At 41.8% G+C, this 25,616-nt stretch overlaps 2 protein-coding genes and 1 pseudogene across 10 annotated transcripts in view; 1 reads left to right on the plus strand and 2 right to left on the minus strand.

Moving 5' to 3' along the window:
* The window catches only part of CC2D2A (coiled-coil and C2 domain containing 2A), a 442,728-nt gene that overhangs the window by 162,890 nt on the left and 254,222 nt on the right, over nt 1-25,616 (minus strand). The window contains exon 1 of one of the 3 annotated variants that reach the window (XM_049886472.1): nt 6,962-6,984. The exons of the other annotated variants lie outside the window; for them this stretch is intronic. The gene's annotated coding sequence lies outside the window, so the exon portion shown is untranslated. Of the gene's footprint in view, nt 1-6,961; nt 6,985-25,616 lie in introns of those variants that run through there. 3 annotated transcript variants of the gene reach the window in all.
* C1QTNF7 (C1q and TNF related 7) overlaps nt 3,410-25,616 on the minus strand; it is a 276,424-nt gene continuing 254,217 nt past the window's right edge. For all 7 annotated transcript variants that reach the window (XM_049886484.1, XM_049886480.1, XM_049886483.1 and 4 more), the window contains one exon: nt 3,410-17,319. In XM_049886484.1, the coding sequence (XP_049742441.1) occupies nt 16,688-17,319 (632 nt within the window). In that variant the 3' untranslated portion in view covers nt 3,410-16,687. The remainder of the gene's footprint in view (nt 17,320-25,616) is intronic.
* Nucleotides 12,847-12,944, plus strand: LOC126077631 (uncharacterized; annotated as a pseudogene).

The following is a 25,616-nucleotide window of genomic DNA, read 5'->3' on the forward strand; positions in this document are numbered from 1 at the left end:
GTTGGGAGTGGGATCACCATGAAGGTGTGGCCTCTTTTGGGTTCTGTGAGCTTGACTTGGGGTGAAGCAGTTCTCCGTCCTCTTTGAGGTTGGATGGAGAATTGTCTGCTCTGCAGGGCAAGTGCTCCCCAAGACCTTGACGTAGAGGCAACCACTGGGGAGTCTTTTTCAGCTTCAGATCTGAGTTGCACCTTCTGATTTGTTACCAGTAGACAAACCAATATTTCAGGCCATATGTGACTTCTGTGAATGTATTTTTCAGTTGGCTTAGACTCTCAAAGGAAAGGAAAGGGGTTACTTGGAAGTTCCTCTCAAATCCTATCAGTAGAAGTGGGTTAATATTGCCTCCTCCCAACACTTACTACTGCAGCCTGTGTGTGATGGGGTTTAAACAAGAGCAGGATTCAGGGTCAACTTTTGGCATGTAGGACTGGGGAAAGAAGACAAATATAACTCTTCTCCATACTTCATCATTTTATGCAGCTGAAACCAAACTAAAATGACCATAAAGGATAACCTCAGTGGACACAAATGAAAATACGACTTAAGGAGGATGTTGCAGAAAGTTGTTTTTCTTGCTTTTTTCAGAGGTACAGAAAGGGTACAAAAACCTAAGTCTTTTTTAATGTTAGGTGGTGCTCCTTTGTGACCAATAACTGGTCTGATTTACCCTTCTTCTATCACCTCCCCTCCAAAAAAACAAACCCATTGACATCGAGTCGATTCCGACTCATAGTGACAGTATAGGACAGAGTGGAACTGCCCCATAGGGATTCCAAGGAGCTGCTGGTGGATTTGAATTGCCGACCTTTTGGTCAGCAGCCAAGCTCTTAACCACTAAGCAACCAGGGTTTCCTCTCCTATTACATTGTCTCTTTATTCCCATAAGGAGAAAAACAAATGTGAAGGATACATATCATTTATTAATTTACTGATTTATTGCACAGATATTTATTGAGCATTTATTATGTGTTGGGCACTGTTCCAGGTACTGGGGACAGAGCAGTGAACAAAATTGTTGTTGTGTTGTTAGGTGCCATCGAGTTGGCTCTGACTCATAACGACCCTATGTACAACGCAACAAAATACTGCCTGGTTTTGTTCCATCCTCACATTCATTGCTGTGCTTGAGCCCATTGTTGCAGCCACCATGCCAGTCCACCTTATTGAGGATCTTCCTCTCTTTTGCTGACCCTCTGTTTTACCAAGCATGATGTCCTTCTCCAGGGACTGGTCCCTCCTGATAACATGTTCAAAGTACGTGAGATGAAGTCTTGCCATCCTTGCTTCTGAGGAACATTCTGGCTGTATTTCTTCCAAGACAGATTTGTTTGTTCTTCTGGCAGTCCATGGTATATTCATTATTCTTGCCAACACCATAATTCAAAGGTATCAATTCTTCTTCAGTCTTCCTTATTCGTTGTCAAGCTTTTGCATGCATAAGAGGCGATTAAAAATACCATGGCTTGGGTCAGGTGCACCTTAGTCATCAAAGTGACAACTTTGCTTTAAAACACTTTAAAGAGGTCTTTTGCAGCAGACTTGCCCAATGCAACATGTCATTTGATTTCTTGACTGCTGCTTCGATGGGCGTTGATTGTGGATTCAAGTAAAATGAAATCCTTGACAACTTCAATCTTTTCTGTTTATCATGTTGTTGTTTATTGGTCCAATTGTGAGGATTTGTGTTTTTATGTTGAACAAAATAGAGCTGCCTCCAATCATGTTGCTGATATTGATTTTAAAGTAGACAGTGCTATAGCATAGCTGTCAATGCTCCTCTCTTATCCCTGAACCTTACCCCATTCAGGGAGCTCTGATCTGCCTTATCTGCATCTCTGTACTTGAAGCCTTTTTCTAAAATCTTAAAAAGTTACTCTGTCTGAGCACAGCAGCATCCCTGGGAACAGCCTCAACCAGTGACTCTTGGGAGTTGGTTTATAAATACGACAGCTCCCTCACTTCAGGGTAAGTATATTCTGTAGTGTGTGTTCTGTCACATTTCTCTGAGTTTCCCTGTCTTAATTATCTAGTGTTGCTGTAACAGAAATACCACAAGTGGATGGCTTTAACAAAGAGAAATTTATTTCCTCACAGTAATGTAGTCTAAAAGTCCAAATTCAGGGTGTCAGCTCCAGGGGAAGACTTTCTCTCTTTGTTGGCTCTGGAAGAAAGACCCTTCTCATCAGTCTTCTCCTGGACTAGGAGCTTCTCCTTGCAGGAACCGCAGGTTCAAAGGATACGCTCTGCTCCTGGCACTGCTTCGTTGGTGGTATGAGGTCCCCATGTCTCTCTGATCGCTTCTCTCTTTTATATCACAAAAGAAACCAGCTCAAGACACAATCAAATCCTATAAAATGAGTCCTGTCTCGTCAGTGCAACTGCTGCCCAACCCCCCTCATTAGCATCATAGATGTAGGATTTACAACACATAGGGAAATCATATCAGATGACAAAATGGTAGACAATCACACAATACTGAGAATCATGGCCCAGCCAAATTGATACACACATTTTGGGGGGGACACAATTCAATCCACGACATTCCATTTGGGATAAGCTTTTGTGGCAGTTTGCTTAGTAAAGCACACTTATTGTCTGCTCTTCTCTCATTGCTTCTCACTACCCTATTGCTGTTTCCTGCACATCCCAAATAATTACTTACACTCACATTCTGGGCTCAGGGGCAGCTTTTGGAGAAATTTTGCTAAAATAGTAGCTTCTTGCATACTTTATCATATTTGGTCTTGAACAAGCCTGTGAGGTTATGAACTGGTTATAATAGCATCGGCTCTGTCACAACCCTTTTGGAGGGAAAAAATGAAAAAACAAAAACCCTGCCAGCATGTCCTGCCAACAGGCTTTGCCTAGGCAATCATGCTTTATACCAGGTACTTATAGTTGTGCCTGACTGGACCAAGGGATATCTTCTGATTCAGTTAGCAGCTAATCCACAGAGTGGCCACTTGGCATACAGGAGCCAATTGAGCCATGATATCCTCACTCTGGGGATTTGAACTGGGAAATGAAGAGAGAATGAAGCAGTGGATGAGCAGTGGGAGCTGAAGCAAACAAGATGTCATGAACTAATGTTGAGCAATGAGAGGCCAAGAGGGGTTGAAATTATGAGAAAGCAGGATATGTGAAGTAGAAGACATAGAGACAGGGCAAAGAAGCCCAGTGGACCACGTGAGAAGCCCATGGATGCAGAAAGAAGCAGAAACATGCAGAGCAGTGAAACCTAGTTCACCGCTGGGGCCAGGGTGAGGACCTACCAAGTCCTCTGTGAGGTCCCTGGAGAGCTATTGGAGCCATACAGCATGCTTAAAGCCTGGTCAAAGCAGGAATCCTGAGTCCATTACTCCTGCTCTGAATTTGTAAAAAAAAAAAAAAAAAAAAAAAGGCATTTATAAAGCTTTGGTTTTAATTACAGGTTGTGAAACTATGAATGACCTCGCCTTTTAAAGTTGAAGTGTAATACGAGAGATTCCAGGCTCTAATTAAAGCTGGAAGGGAAACCATGGGAGCATTTAACTCAAGAAAGACAAGTTGATTTCATTTCATGGGTGGACCCTTGGTGATTGATGGTGGCTGCCTAGAGCACTTTGTTTAGAAAAATTTCCAGGCTGTACTTGGGCACCATGGAAAATAATGTGGTGATTGATTAGCAGTGTCTGCCATGAGTTTCAAAAAAGAAAGGCAACCACATATTTTCCATCACTAATCTAATCTGGAAACTAAGGCCTACAGAATTTAGATGACTTGTCCAAAAGTCACACAAGGCTCATTACTGGAACTTCCAGGGCAATATTGTAGGTATGGAATCCCTGGACGGTACAAATGTTTAGATACTGGACTATTGGCAGTTCAAAATGCAAAGACATCTCAGAAGGCCTGGGGATCTTCTAAAAGGTCACAGGCTTGAAAACCTCATAGAGTACAGTTCTACCTTGCACACATGGAGTCACCATGAGTCAGAATCAACTCAATGACAACTAACAACAGATCTCAGGTCTTCTGACTTTTCAACCACCTTTTCTTACGCCTTTCTGATCCAGGTAACTTTTAACCAACAAAACCAGTTGCCGTCGAGTTGACTCTGATTCATGAGGACCTCGTGTGTGTCAGAATGGAGCTGGGCTCCCTGGGGTTTTTAATAGTTGATTTTTCACAGGTAGGTCAACAGAACTTTCTTCCAAGGCTCCTCTGGTGTACTCAAACCTCCAACCTTTTGGGTAGCAAACTAGCATGTTAACTGTTTGCACCATACAGAGACTCGCCAGATAACTTGGGCCCTTTAAAACTGCTTTGGGAAGCTAAGAATCACTTCTTATAAGAAAAGCTACTACTTAACGTATGAGAAATTAAATGACCAGCCCAGCCGAATGTCACTTGGATTCACAATATGTCTCTGCAGGTGAATTCTAGAGAAGTAAGGTTGCCAGATTTAGGTAATAAAAATACAGGACACCCAGTCCAATATTTGGACATACATATTTTGGTGTTGACTTTGTTGTTTATTTGTGGCTTAGGAGATTCCATGTGTTACATAGTAGAACTGCTCTGTAGGGTTTTCTTGGTTGTAATCTTTATGGAAGCAGATCACTGGGCCTGCTTCTTCCATGGTGTCAATGGGTAGGCTTGAACTGCCAAACTTTTGGTTATCAGCTGAGTGCAAACCATTTGTGCCACCCAAGGACCTTTGGGACATACTTATACTAAACAATTATTTATTGTATTATCTGCAGTGCAAATTTGATGGCTCATCCTATATTTTATCTGGCAACCCTAAAGGGGAGTCAAGTGGGTAATGACTTCTTATTTGTATCTTGCTATATTGATGCACACGTATCCTGGGCCCTGATCATCTCATGTGCCACCTAAGTTATTGTTTGTCAATATACCCACTCCTCACTTACAGGCATAGTTAGATTCCAAAGATCAGGTCATTAAGTGAAAATCAGCATTACATGAAAATGAAGGATGACCACATCAGATCACAAAATGGAGGATGACTACATCATTACACAACTGCCAAATTACATCATTACATAACTGCCAAATTGAGTAATTACATAACTGTCAAACCACTTAGAATCATGGCCTAGCAAGGATGACACATAACCTTCCTTAGCCATCACAACCAACATTACTTTTGCCTCACACCTCAGTGTTCTTTACTGCCAGATATATATTGTTAATGTGCAAAATAGTTGGATAGTAGATTTTTTACTATTGTCATAAATGTGAAATGTAGGATAATAAGATAGTCAATAAGTGAAGAGTAGGTGTAGTTGGACCAACTGGAGCACCTTGGGAGCTTGCTTTAAGTTTTGTTCTGAATATAGTGAAGCCTGGGCTTTTTCTCTAGCAAGTCCTTGCAACACTCCTGTCATTGTTCCAGAGTAATTTCACTAGCAATAGGGATGCACAGCCTCGCCAGCAGTGTGACCTGAAGCTGTGCTAGAGATAGGTTACAGAAACTCAGCTTTCTCTCGTTGCTCCAGCCAAGGCTGTATCTCATAAGCAACTTGTAAAAGATTGCACTTTTGTCGTGTGTGAGCATCTATGCAACCCCTTGGAGTTTATGACTTTTTCTACTTCCAGTGTTTTCAGGTTGTTTCTTGGAATTCTGACTGGGTTGGCAAGTCTTTTCTTCGATAAATTCAGCCACCTCCATGATGGCACTGGAGTGAAGCCATGCATCCAGTCTTTTCCATCTTGTTGCCCGTAAACGCCTTTGTCATCTCACAAAAGCATTGCTTCTGAATGACCTCATACTGTGGCTAACCCATCGGGTTTGTAGTTTTGGACCAATAAAAACTCAATAAAATTATGTCAGTCCAAGACTTATTTCCTTCCCTGTCCCAGTTAGGATGGAGTAATTGAAAAAATATAAACTAAGATTATTTTACCTTATCCTTGCATGAAAGAATTCTCTGGAATAATAGCTATTCAGTACTCCCATAAAGATTAAAATCAAAAAACCAAACCCGATGCCGTCAAGTTGATTCTGACTCACAGTGACCCTAAAGGACAGAGTAGAACTGCCCCATAGGGTTTCCAAGGACCGACTGGTGGATTCGAACTGCCGACCTTTTGGTTGGCAGCAAAATTCTTAACCACTACACCAACAGGGCTCTTCCATAAAGACTACAGCCTAGGAAGTCCTATGGGGCAGTTCTACCCTGTCCTATACAATCACTATGAGTTGGAATCAACTTGACACCAAACAACAACAGCCAGTAAATTTTAAGGGTGATGTCATTTCATACTTCAATCTATAGTTACAGACTTTTTTTCGTTGCACTCCTTTGGAAGCATAATAACATGCAACTACTCTGATCATCCAGGAGCTGATTTTTTAAAAAAACTATTATGTAAAATAAGTCAAATACATTTATTATAAAAATGGAAAATACAGATAAAAGGGTAGAAACTTAAAAATGCCTATTATTAGCTTATTTTTATTCAGACTGTATGTGCAGATGCAAACACATTTTAAAAAATGGGATAATTACTGAAAATACTCTTTAATAACCTGTCTTGTTCTTACCATTCCATGAACATCTCCTGGTGTCAATATATTCCCACTCTCCTCATTTTTAATGACATGTGAATATTCCGTTAGATGAACATACCGCAGCTTATTTAACCAATCACCTATTATCAGACATGTAGACTGTTGCCAAATTTTCCATGTTAAAATCTTTGCTGCGAGGCTCTTTCTGTAATTAAACCTTTGTACACGTTATTAATTATTATTTTTATTGTTTTGGAATAATTCCTTAGGAATTGGAGACTTCAGACTTTTGAATCTCAGACAAAACAAAAATAGAAATATTTTGGCTGTAGTATGAGGGAATTGACGTGAGGACATGGTTCCTTGGGGTTTCTTTTGAGTCTGCCAAGACAGGGTACTGTTTAACTAGGGCCTCTCGCAAGGGGATAGATATCTTACCTTAAATGATGACCAGTCATCTGGGTAAGTCTGTAAAAAAAAAGTCAGTTGAACAATGGTTGTTGGCAAACAAGTAGGTTGTGGGAACTGAGCAGACTACGTTACTACAAGAAGTTTGTAGAGAAGTGGTTGTCAAACGAGGATGATCTTTCTCCCTGGGGGACATTTGGCAGAGTCTGGAGACATTTTGTTGTCATAACTGGGGAGGAGGGGCAATTGGCATCTAATGGGTAGAGGTCAGGGATGCTGCTAAACATCCTATAATTCAAAGGAGAGCCAATTTCCTGGGCCAAATTATCTGGGCCAGTTATCTGGGCCAAAATGTCAATAGTGCCAAGATTGAAAAACTCCCGTGTAGAGCAAAGAAGAAAAGGATGTATTAACATATCTGTTGGAGACCATGGCACTGCATTTAAACAATACTCATTGCAAATTTTGTAAGTTTTTATTTATTTATTTTTCTAAAGGATTCTTCAGTTACCCAACACATTTGGCATGTCTTGAACTTGATCTACAAACCACAATGGGGACACATGAGGCCTGTGGAAAATGTGGCCCTGCTTGCTCCTGGCTCTTGTAGGATTAATCCTGACAAAAATGTGTGTGTGTGTGTGTGTGTGCGTGTGTGTGTGTGCGAGAGAGAGAGAGGGATTGTGTGTGTGAGAGCGTGTGCTTGTTTGTTTTTTACTATAGGGACAAAAGCTGGACAATGAATAAGGAAAACCAAAGAAGAACTGACGCTTTTGAATTATGGTGTTGGTGAAGAACATTGAATATACCGTGGACTGCCACAGGAACGAACAAATCTGTCTTGGAAGAAGTACGACCAGAATGCTTCTTAGAAGTGAGGATGGCAAAACTTCGTCTCATGTACTTTGGACATATTATCAGGTGGGACCTGTCCCTGGAGAAGGGCATTATGCTTGGTAAAATAGAGAGTCAGCAAAAAAAAAGGAGTACCCTCCTCAAGATGGATTAACACCGTGGCAGCAACAATGGGGACAAACATAACAACAATTGTGAGGATGGTGCAGGACCTGGCAGGGTTTCATTCTGTTGTACATTGGGTAGCTGTGAGTTGGAACCAAGACAACAAAACAGAGGGGACTGTCTTAGGAAAACTGAGGGAATTCAGGCTGCTGGATTTTTCTAAACATAATGAAGATGCTAAAAGATCATTGGATTTCGCCTGACAGGACTGAACCAGAGTGTAAGACTTGGCACCGGTCCTTTGGGACCCATCTTTCTTCCTTGTGCTGAGCAGGGGTTGGTGCATTTTTGGTTCCTTAGAGTTTGCAAAGCCACGTGGTCTGGCCACACTATTTTTATCATGCACCAGCCAGTCCCGATTGTGACAGGCTTAGCTTCTGACTGAGACAGGAGGAAGAAGGTGTTTACCAGGGTCAAAGGAAGAGCATTAAGAAATGGAGCATTTTTCCCTTAATGCAAGACCTGTCTGTGAAATCATCTCTTAAGAAGTGGTCTTGACAACAGCAACTCAAAACATTAGATAGGAACCTTAGGGGGCAGTGAGTTGATGTTCACGAGGGAGGACCAACTCAGAAAAGGAGGGTGAGAATGGTTGTACAACTTGAAGAATGTAGTCTACATCACTGAATTGTACACGTAGAAATGGTTGAATTGGTATATGTTTTGCTGTGTATATTCTCAACAAAAAAAAAATTAAATAAACAAACCAAAACAGGAACAAAAAAAACCCTTATGGAGTACGGTTTCTACTCTGTACACATGGGGTAGCCATGAAGAATCAACTCAACAGCAAAAAAAAAAAAAAAAAAAAAGTGGTCTTGAGCAGCAGAGAGTGTGAAGGTGAGTGCTGTCTTGTGTGCTAATGAGAAAACATGGTGTTGGAGGCAGATGGCAGGGTTCAGACCCCACATTTGTTGAGGCTTGACTTCAGGAAAACTGCCAAACCTCTCTGAGCCTCAGTATTCTCACCTCTTGAGTGGTCAAGTAGCATTTAACTCATGATGAGCTGGAAAGTTGTTTGGCTAGAGTTTTGAACCCCTGAATGCTCCACCAGCAGCCTGTTGTGCTTGCAAGTTTAGGAAGGAACCTTACAGAGGTCTTACCGCTGCAAGGCCTTAGCCCCAAACTCCTATGCAATTTTCTCGTTAAGTGAGCTGGTGCATTTCCAAGACCCAAGGACTTCTTATGCCCAAAGCAGCTCTGGAAGGTGAACCCTCTGCCCTTCTCAAGATAGGGCACCCGTTTTATTGCAACAGCTGCATAAAGTTCTCGAGACAACCCAGAGAGGAAAGGGATCTAAGAGGGGAGGCAAAGCTGGCTTCTTTCCATTTGCCCCCCACCTTGCTGCTGGCTCAGCCTCCATTTTCGGTCTTTACAAGCACTGCTCTTTGTCTAGGTAGCCCATCTCTGTGCACCGCATCATCCAGGCTTCCTTGGCCTCCAGCTTCATTGGGTTTGACCACTGGGAGGTACCGGTAGGAGGATGTCCAGTAGAGGAGAGCGTGGTTTGGGAATATATCGCTCTAGCTTCCGCACAGCTTGCTTGTGGTTCTGGGCTCATTTCCAGGCATAACTCCTGTAGGATTGTCTTTTTTTCAAATCTCCACTTCTTCCCCACGCTCAGGAACCAACACTGCCTCTCCATCCCTGTCAGGCTTTGGGGTGGTAATGGGTTCCCACCATTGCTAGTCACTGGATGCCTTGACATCCCCATCTGGTTCTTTTCATCTTGCCTGCATCTCTGAATGCAGTCCTTTCATTAAACTTTTCTTGGTAAAATCTTTTTGAGCATGCCATCTACTTCCTGCATGGCATATGCCCAAGAAAGAAGAACCCAGAGAGATCTTGGTATGTAGCTTCCAGCGCCTTTAGCCTCCTTCCTTGTCACGTTTAAGCAACATCCCAGCACAGGGACTCCTGACATGCTTACACCAAAGCTCCTTCTTCTAGGGAGGATGGAGGTGGGAGAGGCCTTGAATTTCCACCAGGTCTTAGAATGTGCCACTAACAGCGGCTCTTCCAGAAGATCAAATGAAGTACTGTGCTAAAGGTGTGCAGCATGGCGCCAGGTGCTAAGGAGGTATGGAGTAAATAGTAGCTGCTTGTATTGTTAAACCAGGTGCCGTTGAGTTGACTCTGACTCATGGTGACCCCTGTTTGTCAGAGTAGAACTGTGCTCTGCAGAGATTTTAATGGCTGATTTTTTTTTCCAGAAGTAAAATGCCAGGCCTTTCTCCTGAGGCACTTCTGGGTGGATTCAGACTTCCAACCTTTTAGTTAGCAGTTGAGCACTTAATTGTTTGCACCACCCAGGGACTCCTGCGGTGTCATTAGGCTCTGACTTACGATCTCTCAAGAAACAAGAAGGAAAACATGAGGAGAGCAATGAATTGATGAGCTACAATGGCTTTTTAATCTCCTCTTTCAGTGATTTCATTACGTTGGCCAAGGGATAAATTAGACTTATTGGCCCTTTATTGATTCTGTAGAGACTTTTTAAAGTTTCTTTTTGCAATTTTCAAAGGTAATTACATATATTGTTGCATATTATAGGGTACTGATGTCAAAAATCAGTGGGTTCTTAACCCACTTCTGTTAACTCAGAACAAAAACCATTCCTGAAGCCCACTCTTCAGACAAAGATTAGACAGGACGATAAAACAAAAAATAATACTTGTGAGGAGTGTGCTTCTTAGTTCAATCAGATACACGAGACCAAATGGGCAGCTCCTATCCAGAGGCAGGATGAGAAGGCAGGAACTGGTTGAATGGACGTTAGAAATCCAGGGTGAAAGGGGGAGTGTGCTGTCACATTGTAGGGATTAATTAAAAAAAAAAATAGAAAAAAAAATCAATGGGTTATTGGGGGACAAAGAAGTACTTCAGTGGAGAATAAGATAGTCTTTCATCAAAAGTGTAGATTGGCATATAGGATGGGATTTTTACAGATGCCAGGCTCATAGAGTACAGAAATAGTCAATTCTGACCAAATATTACTAAGAATTAAATCATCTCAGTGAAAAATAATTTTAGCAACACATTTATTTTGCATCATGAAGACAAATAAATGTGGTTTTGATCTTATGTGAGAAGAGCCTACGGAGATCACTTACTGTTTTTGACTGCCCATCAAGCCAACCCCTTTTTCTAGGCTTGGGGCCTTTATTTCACAATCTCTGTGATTTAGGATGGAGTCCCTGGGTGGTGTTAATGGTTAACTGCTTGGCTGCTAACCAAAAGGCTGGAGGTTTGAGCCCACCCAGAGGCTCCTCAAAAGAAAGGCCTGATGATCTGTGGTGTGTGATGATCTAGCTCAGAAAAATTCAGCCATCGAAAACCCTATGGAGTGCAGTTCTTCTTGGTGACCTGTGGGGTCACTGTGAGGCGGGGCTGACTCAACAGCAACGGGTTTTTACTGGTTGGTGATGTAGGTGGGACTAGCTCTGTTTCTAGCTCCAGAGGCGATCGTGTGATACAGACTGGCCAGTGAGAACAACATGTCCTCTTGGCCAGTCAGTGATTGAGGGAAGCTTGTAACTCAAGTAGGACCCATCAGAGCCAAGAGGTGTCATCTCCCTGGTGGTGCAGTGGTTAAGAGCTGCAGCTGCTACTCAGATGGTTGGCAGCTTGAATCTACCAGCTGCTCCTTGGAAACCCTCTGGGGCAGTTCTATTCTGCCCTATAGGGAGGGTTGCTACGAGTCAGAATCAACTTGGTGGCAAGGGGTTTGGTTTGGTTTATTGAGAAAGATTTTTTTGTTGTTTTTTTCCTAACACAGCTGCAAAATGAAAACCTGGAGCTGCTGGTGGCTCTCCTGGCTGCAAAGTGAAGGGCCTGTCTGAAGAGTGAAGCCAGCACTGTGGCAGTTGACCCGAGAGATGGGGAGAGATTGAATGCTGGTGGCAAAGACTGCTCGTTATAGATTTTTCTGCTATTTCAATGAGTTCCCTTTTTCTTGAGGCAGTTTTTGTTGGAGTTTTGGCAATTGTAATCTAAAGAGTTTTGATTACTGCACAGGATGATTACAGGATTTTCCTGCTGGAATCTCTGTCTCTCTCTCTCCACATGTAGAAATTATGTTGGAAAGGAACTCATTAATTCATCATGTATTTTGACTCTCTCCACCACTTGTCTGTCAGTTTGTTGTACTGTGGTGGCTTGCATGTTGCTGTGATGCTGGAAGTTATGCCACTGGTGGACAGGTTGCAGCGGAGCTTCCAGACTAAGACAGACTAGGAAAAAAACCTGATGATCTAGTTCTGAACATTAGCCAATGGAAGTCTATGGTGTTACGCCTTGTGATAGTAAAATGATTGTCACAGCTTTATGGACCGAAGTCCAATGGGAAAGAATGAGATGCTCTTCTATAGAAGTCCCAGCAAAGTCTACTTGGCTCTGAGTGGGTCAGCTGAACCAATCATTCTGGTGAGTGGATTGCTATGCTCTGGTTGGTCAGGCCTGAAATTTACATACTGGAAGAGTCAGTTCCACTTAGAAACTCATAGACTTAGAATGTGAAGGAGGGTGGTCCCTCAGAGGGAAATTAAGGTACAGATACCAGAAAAAGGATATAAAATGCATGCTAGCCAGTAAGACTCCTAGAAGCTCAAGACAATTATATTGTAGGGATTGGAGTCCTCTTGCTGGTTTTTAAGTGCCATAACCAGGTTTTCATTTTAGAAAGGATATCTCTGACTTGGTGTGGAGGATGGATTGGAGAGTTGCGGCTTGAGGCAAAGGGTCATTTTAAAAGTATTTTACTCATCCAGGGAAGTGATAATGGGTATATATATGAACTAAGCTTTGGTACTGGGAATTGAATGGGCTGATATGTAAGAGATATCCATTTAGGAGTTAGAACCATAAGAATTTTGCGCTGAACAAAAACCAGTAGGGTGCTTGCTTTGGCAGCCCCTACACTAAAATTGGAATGATATGGAGGTGGCTCCTGTGCAAGGATGAAAAGAAAATTCTTGAAGTGTTGCATATTTTTATCCCATTTATAGGAAATGGCTAGAATAGGCAAGTGTGTAGAGACCGATGTTTGTTAATGGTTACCAGGGGTGGGCGGAAGGGAGGGGAAAAGGAGGACTCAGTGCTTAGGGGACCCTGAGCTTCTGCTAAGGGTGTTGGGAAGAGTTGGTAACGGTCAGTGGTGATGGTTGTACAACACGATGAACATATTTAATATCACCGAACTGTACGTGTGAAGATGGTTGAAATGGCAAATGTTTTGTTACCTATGTGTTTACCACAATAAAAACAGTAAAAGAAAAGAAATTTAAGACTGGGGGAAAAAAAGCAGTGGGGAAGGGAAGGGAAATGTTGAGATGGTGCCCTAGGATTTTGACTCGGGTGACAGGACAGATAGTGTTACCACTTACAGAAAGTGGAGGTGCGGGAGTAGAGAGAGAGGAAGGTGGAAAACATCAAATAGTTAATATCTAAACTTTATGTCCATGATGTTTTTCACAGAGCGACAGAGTACATTCAGAGTTCATGGACTCTTTTTCACCATAAACAACATCATTCACACAATAAATGATCTGGGAATGTCTTTTGCAGGCATGCGTATATGGAAATGCTCGTGTCCTGTAAACGTGTAACACAGGTACACACAGTTTGTATTAACCTCACTTTTTCTTTTTTGTTTGTTCTACCCCTTTCTTCTCACTTTCTTACTGATGTTTTCTTCCTGTGCTTTATGTATCTTCGTAAATGACCTTAAGCCCTTCGTAGAAAAAGCGTTGTACAATCAATACCCATTTCTGAGTATATATTCATTATGTTTCAGCCCTTAAAAGGAATGATTGGAATTTGGCTTGGAATTTTTTAAATCAAAATCACTTTTCTATTCTTTTTACACAAATATTCATAAAAGTAGATAAAATGTATCTGTCATTCATTTATTTTTTTTAGGAATAAAAGACACCTGCATTTGCTTAAAAACAGCATTTTTAATATCAAAAGAGATATTTACTCTCCACTTTGGCTCTTGCTATCCATCACCACCCTACAGATGTTCCAAAATAAAATTAATCTCTAGACCTAGAACCAGGTAAAGACACTTTATTTCAAGGAAAAAAAAAAAAAAAAACTATTACAGTTGAGTCGATTCTGACTCATAGTGACCCTACAATTGGTTTTAGACCCTATAGTTGGTTTTGTAAAGGAAAACCAAAACCAAACCAAATCCTTTGCAGTCAAGTTGATTCCGACTCTAGGGACCATATAAAAGCAACCTTTTAAAACACAAGTACCAAAATAATAATAAATTTTAAAAAAGATAAGTAAAAATGTCCAAACAAATAAATTCGTTTTGTGAATCACAATCAGAAGAAAATTAAATTTCAAAATAATCTTGTGGGTCATGACTGTTTGCAATAATTCCTCCATTTCCAATTTCTCTAATGGATTGGACCCATATTTCCATGTTCCCCAGCTTAGCTTCTTTTGTATTTCATTCTTTGTAGCCTGGAATTCCTGGTTCAGCTGTCAAACCAGCTTTCTCTAATCCTCATTGCCCTTGGTCTCCCAGATGCGTGTCTTAACTCAGATGGAGAACAAAAAGTTGACAAAGTAGGGCAAGCCAAAGATAATGAGAGCTAGATAGGTCTGAGAGAAGGGAGAAGCAAGCTTGCTCTTCACACAGCTGCTTGATCACTGTAAATTTCCTCTCTGACAGTGGTAGCAACCAGCCCAGGAACACACAGGGGCTCCACACATCCTCATGAATAAAGTCACCAGCCCCTAGGTGGCATCAAGGCTCTTGTAAATATGTTTCATTGATTCCCCTTTCTGGTGTCTGTCCTCTTTCATGTTTTGGCCCCATTGTTCCCTCTATCTGAAGTGCCCTTTCCCTGGCATTGGCCATTCCAAGTTCTATCCATCATATAACCCAGTTGTGAGAGAAGATATCCCTAGCCCTCTGGACTCACTCCCTAACTTAGAAGTAATTATTTTTTCCTTGTCAACACATGTTATCTCTCCCCAGTTTAGCACATTAGCAAAATTTAACATATCCTTTTTCAGAACTGTAGGTATTTTGTGTGTGTGTGTGTGATTTTCCTTCTTTCTTAGAAATTTGATGCCATATCTGTCTCGCCATTCATCCTCTTCAAAGAATCCAGCATAGTGATTCACACGTTATTCTTGTTGTTGTTGTTAGGTGCTGTTGAGTTGGTTCTGACTCACAGTGACCCTGTGTACAACAGAAGGAAATACTGCCAGGTCCTGCACCATCCTCACAATCGTTGCTGTGCTTGAATCCATTGTTACAGCCAACTGTGTCAATCTATCTCATCAAGGGTCTTCCTCTTTTTCACACATAGGAGGTATTAAAAGTGTTTATTAAATGAATGAGTGAAGAGAGGAATACACAGAAGGAGGAATGCACATGAGAAGATACCGAAAGGGAGGGACTAAGCGAATATGGCTCCTATAAGCCAAGGGAGGTGTAGATAAGAGAGAATCGTGGGTGATGTTGGCTGAGAAGTTGCTTATACAGGTGGGGAGGGTGGAGAGAGCTGACACTGAAGACAGTGAGACTAAGGGAGGTGTGAGACTTGGAAGCGACATTTCCTCAGACATTTGGTTCCTCTCTCCCTCCTCCTCCTGTTCACTCCTCCCATTGGCTCACTCATAAATCAGTGGACAGCTGCTTTGCTTTATTTGAATTCAAGACCTAGAAAGTCCATGAGAAACAATGGCCCTTATTTGTGAGAAAGCTCTTTGGAAAAATATTTGTCCTGGGAAACCATTACTCCAAAAGAGCTAAGAGAACAACCTACTGGCTGGTCTCAGTAATTTGCTATTCTTTATTTTCATCTTCATTGCATTACTGCTCCCAGACCTCTTCTATCTTTAGGTTTTTCACCCATTCCCAAGTGGAAATACCAAGGCTGCGTTGAGAGTGGGATGGGGAGAGTGCAGCTGCTGAATTCCTTGTTTCCTTTGCATCACCCCCACCTACACACACGCCTTGGTTGGTCTAGGGTTTCCCATATGTGGAACCATCTCTGCTCCTCCTCCCGCCCCAGGAAGAGCAGATCCCCTGTGCCTCCTCATTACACTGGATGGTGGCAGTCATATGCACATCACATCCTGGGCAAGGAGTTCTTAAAAGCAGGAATTTTGTCTTAACTGATCATTAAATCTGCCCTACTCCATAGTGTGTGGTTCATACAGGCTCATTAAAGTGTAGTTAAATGAAAACACACAAGGATGAAAGAATGAATAATAAGATATTAGCACCTTGTTTTAGCTTGCTTAAAAATACTCGGTGTCTCTTACCTTGAGTTTCTGGCTTACTGTAGACTTTTGGGAATTGTCAAAGATGTTGTCTGGAATGTTATGATTCTCTTAAATAACAGGCAAAAATGTAATTTCATGACGATTTAATGAGACAATGCCATTGCCAGTGGTTTTTATCACTCAAGGTATTTAATAGAAAATTTATCAACATTGTCTTTAATTTGTTTAAATATTTATGAACATCACTTTCAAAAGGATGCATATCTGGGGTTATTGTCATATATAATTCATTTCAGTGTAGCCCCACCTGTTTGGTGGTTCATCTTGTTTTTAATAGATTCTGGTAGAACTCTCTGTAAATGCTCTGGAATCTCACTGGGCGTTTCTTCAAATCCCATTGCTGCCCATTCCACCTTGTAGGGCCCCAGATTGAACCAAGTGTCTGCCACGAGGAACTCCGAACGTTTAGATCAGCAGTCCTGATCACAGTTCATCGTCTTCCGATATAGCATCCAGATAATCTGTGTCAACATATAGGAGAAATCCGGAGAACAAGCTGTCTGCCCAACCTGGGTCTGAGAAGAGACCATTCTGGTCCGTGAAGAAGATCTCCAGCCAGACTTCATCTTCTGGCTGAAGATAGATGACTGTGGATCCCGAAGCCACATCATGGTTCCCCGTGTTGGCGTCGAAGGTCTTTATCCGGTACTGCCCATTGTGTACCAGCCCAATTGCCAGATGTTTATTAGCCAATGTGATATCATAAGAAAAGTAATAGATTCCTGGGAAAGCACAGATGAACTTCCCAGTTGCAGGGTTGTAGTGTTTGCCCTCATTGAAGAGGACCTTGTTAAATACAATAGGAAGTCTTTCTTCTGGGTAGCTCGTTGTGATACCAACAGAAAAGGCAGATTTGAGCACGATGCTTCCACACCTGCAGACTCCAGGCGGCCCCGGGTCCCCTTGATCACCTCTGTCTCCCTTTGGTCCGGGAGACCCAACGGGACCTACTTCTCCTTTCTCTCCCTCTGGCCCTATGGGTCCTTTCTTCCCAGTCTCTCCTTGGTCCCCTTTCTGTCCAACAAGGCCCAGTGGTCCAGTCTTACCTCTCAAACCTTCAAAAAGAGTTTATAGTTAATTAATAGTTTCTCTAAGTATAGAGTCATAAACACTATACCCCCACAGTTCCAGCATACCCTAAATTTGTCTTTTTAGTGAACCTTCAATGGTATACTACCAAATTAAAAAAAAAAAAAAAAAAAAAAAGATTGGTTCACTAAAAATGGAAATAAAAAAATTTCATCAGAATAAATCATTTAGACCCTGAGTAATCATTTTGATGATGAACCACCTGGCATTATTCACCTACAGGTCCTCACTGTGGGAGGAATTCAATGAGCATATGGATATCAACCCCCAGGGTGTGGCTGTGAGGACAGAGGACCAGACTGGTCTTCAGAGGCTATTATATCTCATGCCCCATTCTACTTTTATTAGTATTGATAATAGAATGATTAATCAAAATTAGATTAGCTTATATTTACTGAGCATTTACTATGTACTAGGGACAATAGTAAGTGCTTTATTTACATGCATTGTCTTTTTTAAGCCTCACAACAACTTTATGAATTAGGAATTATTCTATTGCAAGGAGCCCTGGTGTCACAGTGGTTAAGCACTCGGCTGCTAACTGAAAGGCCGGCGGTTCCAACCCACCAGCCTGCTCCACAGGAGGAAGATGTGGCAGTCTGCGTCCATAAAGATTATAGCCTTGGAAACCCTATAGGGCAGTTCTACTCAGTCCTATAGGGTTGCTATGAGTTGGAATTGACTCGATGGCACACAGCGACATTACTTCTATTGCAGATGGGGAAACTGAGCCATAGAGAAAGTATTTTGCTCCAGGGAACAGAGCTAGGGAGTCATGGAGCTGGGATGTTAACTCATGACTGCCTGACTCTGGAGCTGGAGCGCCTCCTGTAGGCTGTGGCTGGAGTGTAAACTGTAATGCACACTTGGCTCAAAGCAAGTGTTCAATAAGCTACGATAACAAAACAGCTACTGCGGCTATCATGCAGCAGCGCCTTTTTGGAGGAGAAAACTGAGTCCCAGAGAGGTGATGAAACTTGCTTCTGTAGCAAGGCTGGAACTAGAATTCTTAGCCTACTGATGCTTTAAAAATGCCTCCCACTTTTGGGGCTAGACTCAAGAGTCTTAAATTCTGGTTGGCTCTGTTACTAAATAGTTGTATCATTTTGGACAACTGGGTCTCCTTATATATTGAAAAGAAACAATATCTGTGAAAGACTTGGAACAAATTCAAAATCTCCATATTGGAATATTTCCTGTGTGTCCAAATTATCATCAACTGTAAGTTAAATGCAGAAAAATTGTGGTCCTGGGTTGAAAATGGAAACCCTGGTGGCGTAGCGGTTAAGAGCTACAGGTGTTAACCCAAAAGGTCGGCAGTTCAAATCCACTAGGCGCTCCTTGGAAACCCTATGGGGCAGTTCTACTCTGTCCTTTAGGGTCTCAATGAGTTGGAATTGACTCGACGGCAATGGGTTTTTGGGTTGAGAATGATAAGCAAAATACATTAAAATTTTAAACCATATACGTAACAGCAATGCCTTAATACCAGAAAATATCATTCAATTTTATAGCCAAAACAGTCCATAAATAAAAATAAATAAATAAGCAGTCCATAAATAGTCCTTGTGTAATGACGCTCTCTTGAAAAGTATCCAAATTATTAGTGCTCTGTAATGCATTTTTGTAGCTATGGAAAATACATTGTTTACATATTGTTTAGGACTGGGCAGGGTTTCCATCTGTTGTACATAGGGTCACTGTGAGTTGGAATCGACTCAATGGCACCTAACAAGAAAATACTGTTTAGTTTCACTCTTAAATACATATTTGTTCCCAGAAATTTTATTGAGCTAAATCTTTTTGTCTAGAACATACTTCGATATTATTTATTTGAATGTTACACATACGTCAATGAATGAGTTCGATAATTTGATCATTTCTCAATTATTTGACAAAGTTAGCAATGAAATGTTCTGGGTAATATAAATTTGAAGAGTACTAAATCTTTACCCATAAAATATCAAGTTGTTTTAATAATTTTCTAAAGAGGCCGTTCAATAATTAATGATGCAGAGAAGTTGCTAACAATGAACGTGACCCTTTCTTTGTGACTCAGTGGTATTACTGGTCACGGTACTGTCCTCTAGCTGTATGTAGATGGGTTTGGTTGTGACCCCACATGGAACATACTCTGACATTTATTTCTTGAATTAAGGCTGTTAAGAATCTGATTTTTCAATGTTTGCTTTTTCGGGGTAGAAATGGAGTGTGAGTACTGTCTAGCTGCTAAATTAGCTTTTCAGTCAAAGACTTGAAGTTCCAGATTATTATTTTATCTTCAGTAGGGTCTGAACTTCTGTTATCTTAATGAAGAACATCGTGGCATCATAACAATTCCTCCTACCTCTGTGACTTTGGGCAAGTCACTTCACCTCTCTGGGTTTCAAATGTCCCATTTGTAATATGAAAAAAATTGAATTTAAACCCACGTGGAGTGGGGGGAACTATCAGTGTCTTTGGGACTTTACAGTGTGTGTTAGTGGAATAAACAGCAACAACTCAGCAGATCTGGGACAAAACCCCAGTTCAGCCATTAACTAGTTGGGTGAACTTGAATAAGTGCCTTGATCTCTCCAGCTTTAGTTCCTAGTCCTTGAAATAAAGAGTTGGACTAGATTGCTTGAGGTCTCATCTGCTTGAAAATTCTTTGAGATCAAACCATAAATTCCTGTTGTTGTGCGCTGTTCAGTTGATTCTGACTCATAGTGACCCTATGGGACAGAGTAGAACTGCCCCATAGGGTTTCCAAGGCTGTAATCTGTGGAAGCAGACTACCACATCTTTCTCCCATGGAGCCGCTCGTGGGTTCAAACCACTGACCTTTTGGTTAGCAGCTGAGGGCCTAACCATTGAGCTAGTAGGGCTCCTTAAGCCATAAATAAACCCTAACCCACTGCCATCGAATAGATTTCAGTTCGTAGTGACCCTATAGGACAGAGTAGAATTGCCACACAGGGTTTCCTAGGTTGTAATCTTTATGGGAGCAGATTGCCAGATCTTTTCTCCCATGGAGAGTCTGGTTGTTCAAACCACTAATCTTTTGATTAGCAGCTGAGAGCTAATCAGCAGAGCTCCAGAGCAATCGGGGCTCCTCAACCCATAAATGAAAAACCAAAACCAAACCCATTGCCGTCAAGTTGATTCCAACTCAGCTACCTTATAGGACAGAGTAGAACTGCCCTATAAAATTTCCAAGGAGCAGCCGGTATATTCCAACTGCCGAGCTTTTGGTTAGCAGCTATAGCTCTTAACCACTACACCACCAGGGCTCCAACCAAACCGAACCAACCCATTGCTGTCGAGTCGATTCTGACTCATACTGCCCCTATAAATTCTGGGATATAATTCCACAATGCTAGCCATGAAAATGTTTTCACAGCTTGAACTCTAGGATTTTTTATATTTATAATTACTTCATATGTAAATATAAATATACAGCGGTTAAGCGTTCAGCTGCTAACCAAAAAGTCAGCAGTTCGAATCCACCAATCTGCTCCTTGGGAACCCTGTGGGGAAGTTCTACTCTGTCCTGTAGGGTCACCATGAGTTGAAATCGACTGGGCGGCAATGGGTGTATTATGGGTAATATGTTTAGCTGTTGAGTGATGGATTATCATGGACTAGATGTAATAATTTATGGCAGTTCTCCCCGTTTGTATGAAGGGTTTGCCTGTGCTAAAAGATAATACATGTAAGGTGGGAAGAAGGGATGGATCATTCTCCCTCTCCCTTTTCAGCCAGACATATGCTTAGGCAGAGGGGAGAATAATGGAGTGAGGGTTAACCTATGCTTAAGGTTAATGCTCAGCCGCTAACTGAAAAGTTGGAGGTCTGAATCCACCCAGAGGTACCTCAGAAGAAAGGTCTGGCTATTTACTCCTGAAAAATCAGTCACCGAAAACCCTGTGGAGCACAGTTTTACTCTGACACACATGGAATCTCCATGAGTCAGAGTCAACTTGGCAACTGGTTTATGCTTGGGTATTGAAGTTGGAGGGGAAGGGATATCTTCTTAGTTCTCCGTGAAATGGACTTACATAGATTACTTTTTCAGTGTTATTTCTTCCTCCCTCCCTCCCTCCCATCCATTCATCTAAACCACCTAATACTGACTGAGTCTCCATTACATGCCAGGCCCTCTGCTGAGTGCTGGGTGGGATGTGGACATGGGTGACACCTACCCCACCCTCTAGTGAGCTGCTGTTAGTCTTGGGTGGCACAAATGGTTAAGTACTTGACTGCTAGCTAGAAGGTTGGAGGTTCGAACCCACTCAGAGGTACCTAGGAAGACAGGCCTGGCAGTCTGCTTCCAAAAGGTCACAGCCTTGAAAACCCCATAGAGCAGTTCTACACTTCACATGTGGGATCACCATGAGCAGGAATCTACTTGACAGCAATTAACGACAATAACAATGACAGTTGTTACACTGTGATCTCCAAAGAAGGGTCATAGGTAAATTCATGAATATCCAAAGCCAAATGATTAACTGGAAATGAGTGAGCACATTCATGAAGTAGTTCCAGTGTTATTTGCAGATATTTATAGAGATATGCACTCAGATTAAATGACGTGTTCCTGATATGCTACAGTGGAGCCCTGGTGGCACAGTGGTTAAGAGCTTGGCTGCTAACCAAAAAGTCAGCAGTTCGAATCCACCTGACGTTCCTTGGAAACTCTACGGGGCAGTTCTACTCTGTCTTATAGGGTCGCTATGAGTCAGAATCAAGTCGACGGCGATGGTTTTTGTCTTTTTGGTTAATATTGCTAACATGCTTTGGAGTCAGAAGGACAGTGAGTGAGACAGACATTTTTTACCGAAAATTTATAATTCCGTATAACAAGCTCTGCATTTTTAATTTAGGGCAGGGAGTTGGACAAAAAACGTGCTTGATTCTGCCTGGACTTGGTTGGGGTGGATGTAGTAGGGATGTTCAACAGGAGTATGTGGCTGAGAAGACACTGTGGTCATGCCTAGTTTCCAGCCTCACTAAGGACACATCCCAAAGAGCCAGGGCTCCGTTCTCTTGTTTGTAAGTGAGGTATGTTTCTCTTCATTGATCATAAAGGGGCTTTTACCCTTCTTTCTTGGCTGTCGTAAATTCTTATGTGTGCACATGTGTATATTGGATTTCAGTAATCTCAGGTTGGAAAATAATTTTATTGTATTGAATTTCATTTTTTTTCATTTTTAAGAATATTACTATTGCTGTATGTAAATATTGCTAATAGGGTTATGACAGACATTAAATGCTAAATGTAAAGTGCCTGACACGTAATCAATTCTTAATAAGTAGTATTAGTCTTAGGACATGTTGTGATTATGTGTGTACACACTGGCCTCTCCCAAGGAGTGTCTGCTTATCCAGCCAAGGACAATGTCTTGTTCATGCTTGTGTTCCCAGTGCGCCACCTACACCCCGACCAGGAGATGTTTGGCAATATCTGGCAAAGTTTGGCATTTCTGGTTGTCACAACTAGGGGGATACAACTGGCATCTAGTGGGATGCTGCCGAACATCCTTCGGTGCACAGGACAGTTCTCCACAGCAAGGAATTATTGCCTGAAATATCATTAATGCCAAGATTGAGAAACCATGGTCTAGAATAATGCTGCATACTAGTGGGTGCTCAAGAAAGTTGGTCGAATGAATAATATATAGGTAAATGGATGAAAGGACTGACGAATATGGGAGTATAGCTGTCACCATAAATGGCGAAAATTGCAGCAAGTGTGAACATTTAATTTAATCTGAATGGCAAAACCAAACCTGTTGTCATCAAGTCAATTCCAACTCAAAACCGCCTTATAGGGCAGAGCAGAACGGCCCCATAGGGCTTCCAAGGAGCAGCTGGTGGATTCAAACCACAGCACCACATACAAATACCTTCAAAGGATGTTAGAACTACCCTCAGGAAACAGATCGTTCGATTCCAGTTTATTGTATGACTTCAGATATTCCTGAATTTAGCGATGACTCATATCTGTAGATCACAAAGTGCTTATTCTGCTGAGTGCTTTACTTATGTTTTTGCCCTGAATGCTCACAGTCACCCTTACTACCTGCCCCCAGTTTACAAATGAGGAAACTGAGGCTCGAAGAGGTTATTTGCCCAAGGATACTAAGTTTGTAATTGAAGAAGCCAGGATTGAACCTAAAGTCTTTCTGACTTCAAAGCTCATTTTGTTTTTGTAACCAACACATTATTGCCTCTAGACAAAGTAAACTAAAAGGGCCAGTCATATAAATTATAATCCTGGAGTCATTACTGAATTTAAAAAATATTCATGACCATGACAAAGCAGTAACTTGTGTTGTCTTTGAAAAATAAGATCTCAGCTCCAAATTAAAGGTTCTTTATCTGTGTTGAACCTTATCTGAAGATTCTTTATCTAATGTTGAACAGTGTGCATAGATTTGGTAGCTACTGATGTGTGAATTATTTTCTGCATGGCAAATTCAGACGTGAATTATCATCTGGTAATTTGAATATATATTATGATATTGTTTTATAGAACACTACTAAATCAGGTGCAATGATTAGAGAGAGATATATTGCTTCATCTGTTGGGGTTTTTTTCCCCTTCTTATCTTTTGTCCCTCAACACAAAGAAAACAAAAATCTTCGCAACTGGACTGATAAGCAATATCACGATAAACAGAGAAGATATTGAAGTTGTCAAGAATTTTGTTTTAGTTGAATCCACAATCAATGCCCATGGAAGCAGCAGTCATGAAATCAAACAACATATTACATGGGGTGAATCTGCTGCAAAAGACCTCTTTAAAGTGTTAAAAAGCAAAGATGTCACTTGGAGGATTAAGGTGCACCTGAGCCAAGCTATGGTATTTGCAGTTACCTCATTTTTTTTTTTTTTTTCACATGCATGCAGAAGCTGAACAGTGAATACGGAAGACTGGAGAAGAATTGACACCTTTGGATTATAGTGTTGGTGAAGAATGTCGAATGTACCATGGACTGCCAAAAGAATGAACAAATCTATCTTGGAAGAAGTACAGCCAGAATCCTCCTTAGAAGCAAGGATGGTGAGACTTCTCGGTTAATTTGGACATGTTGTCAAGAAGGGCCGGTCCCTGGAGAAGGACACCATGCTTGGTAAAGTGGAGGGTTGGCAAAAAAGAGGAAGACCCTCAATGAGATAGATTGACACAGTGGCTGCAACAACGGGGTCAAACATAACAAATGTGAGGATGGCGCAGGACCCAGTAGTGTTTTGTTCTGTTGTACATAGATAGGGTCAGAATGGACTTGAGGGCACCTAACAACAGCAATCTTTTGTCCCAGCGTTTACACTCAGAAACTTGTTTTCGAAGATTGATTCCAAACCACTTCCCCTTTTAGAGCTAACGCAGCCTCCCTAGAACTTCAATTCCGTTTACTCTGAAGGATTGCAGAATCTGGTAGGCTTCCTGGGCCCAATTATTTGTGGCCAAAAAAAAGTGAAAATTACTGGAGGGCTAAGTGAAAACGTGATGCTGTAAAGAGCTGTGGGATTATATCAGCAGCCACAGGACAGGTGGGATAGTGAGGAGCAGGGAAAGGAAGCCTCCGTAAGACTATTGCCATCTCATGTGTGAAAAATAAAATCCAGACACCCTTTATGTATCTTCGCTCAGGATACTAGTGCAGTGGCAGGGATGGCATCTGGGCTTTTGGCTCCGAATTTCTGCCTCTGCTTAGTCTGTGCATCTCCCCTCCCGTCCATCTGTCTGTCCATCCATCCATGCACTCTCACACCCAGCCATTGCCTGCTAGCTGGAACAGTGGTCACAGTTTGGTCACAGCCCAGTGGTTCCAGGTGTCGGATGTTTGATTCCAGCTCTGCCAGTTACTACCACCAGCATACGTCCAGCCTCAGTAATTCATTTAATCTCCCAATGGCTCAGTTGTATTCAGCTATAAAATGTGATAACCTCCACCTGAAAGAGTGGTAGGTACAATTAAAGCAGAATGTGAGAGGGAAGAGGACGTTTGGGGCTGTGCCTGAAGCATGCTACCAGTTACCAGTTGCTGTCGGGTCGATTTTGACTTATGAAAACGCCATGTGTGTAAGAGCAGAACTGGGCTCCATAGGGTTTTCAATGGTCGACTTTTCAGAAGTAGACTGCCAGGCTTTTCTTCTGCGGCACCTCTGGATGGACTTGAACCTCCAACCTTTTGCTTAGCAGCTGAGCACATTAACTGTTTGGTACTATCCAGAGACTCCGAAGCATAGTAAGAGTTCAATAAATTATTATTA

The sequence above is a fragment of the Elephas maximus genome, chromosome 5 (assembly GCF_024166365.1).
Source record: "Elephas maximus indicus isolate mEleMax1 chromosome 5, mEleMax1 primary haplotype, whole genome shotgun sequence".
NCBI classification, from domain to species: domain Eukaryota; kingdom Metazoa; phylum Chordata; class Mammalia; order Proboscidea; family Elephantidae; genus Elephas; species Elephas maximus.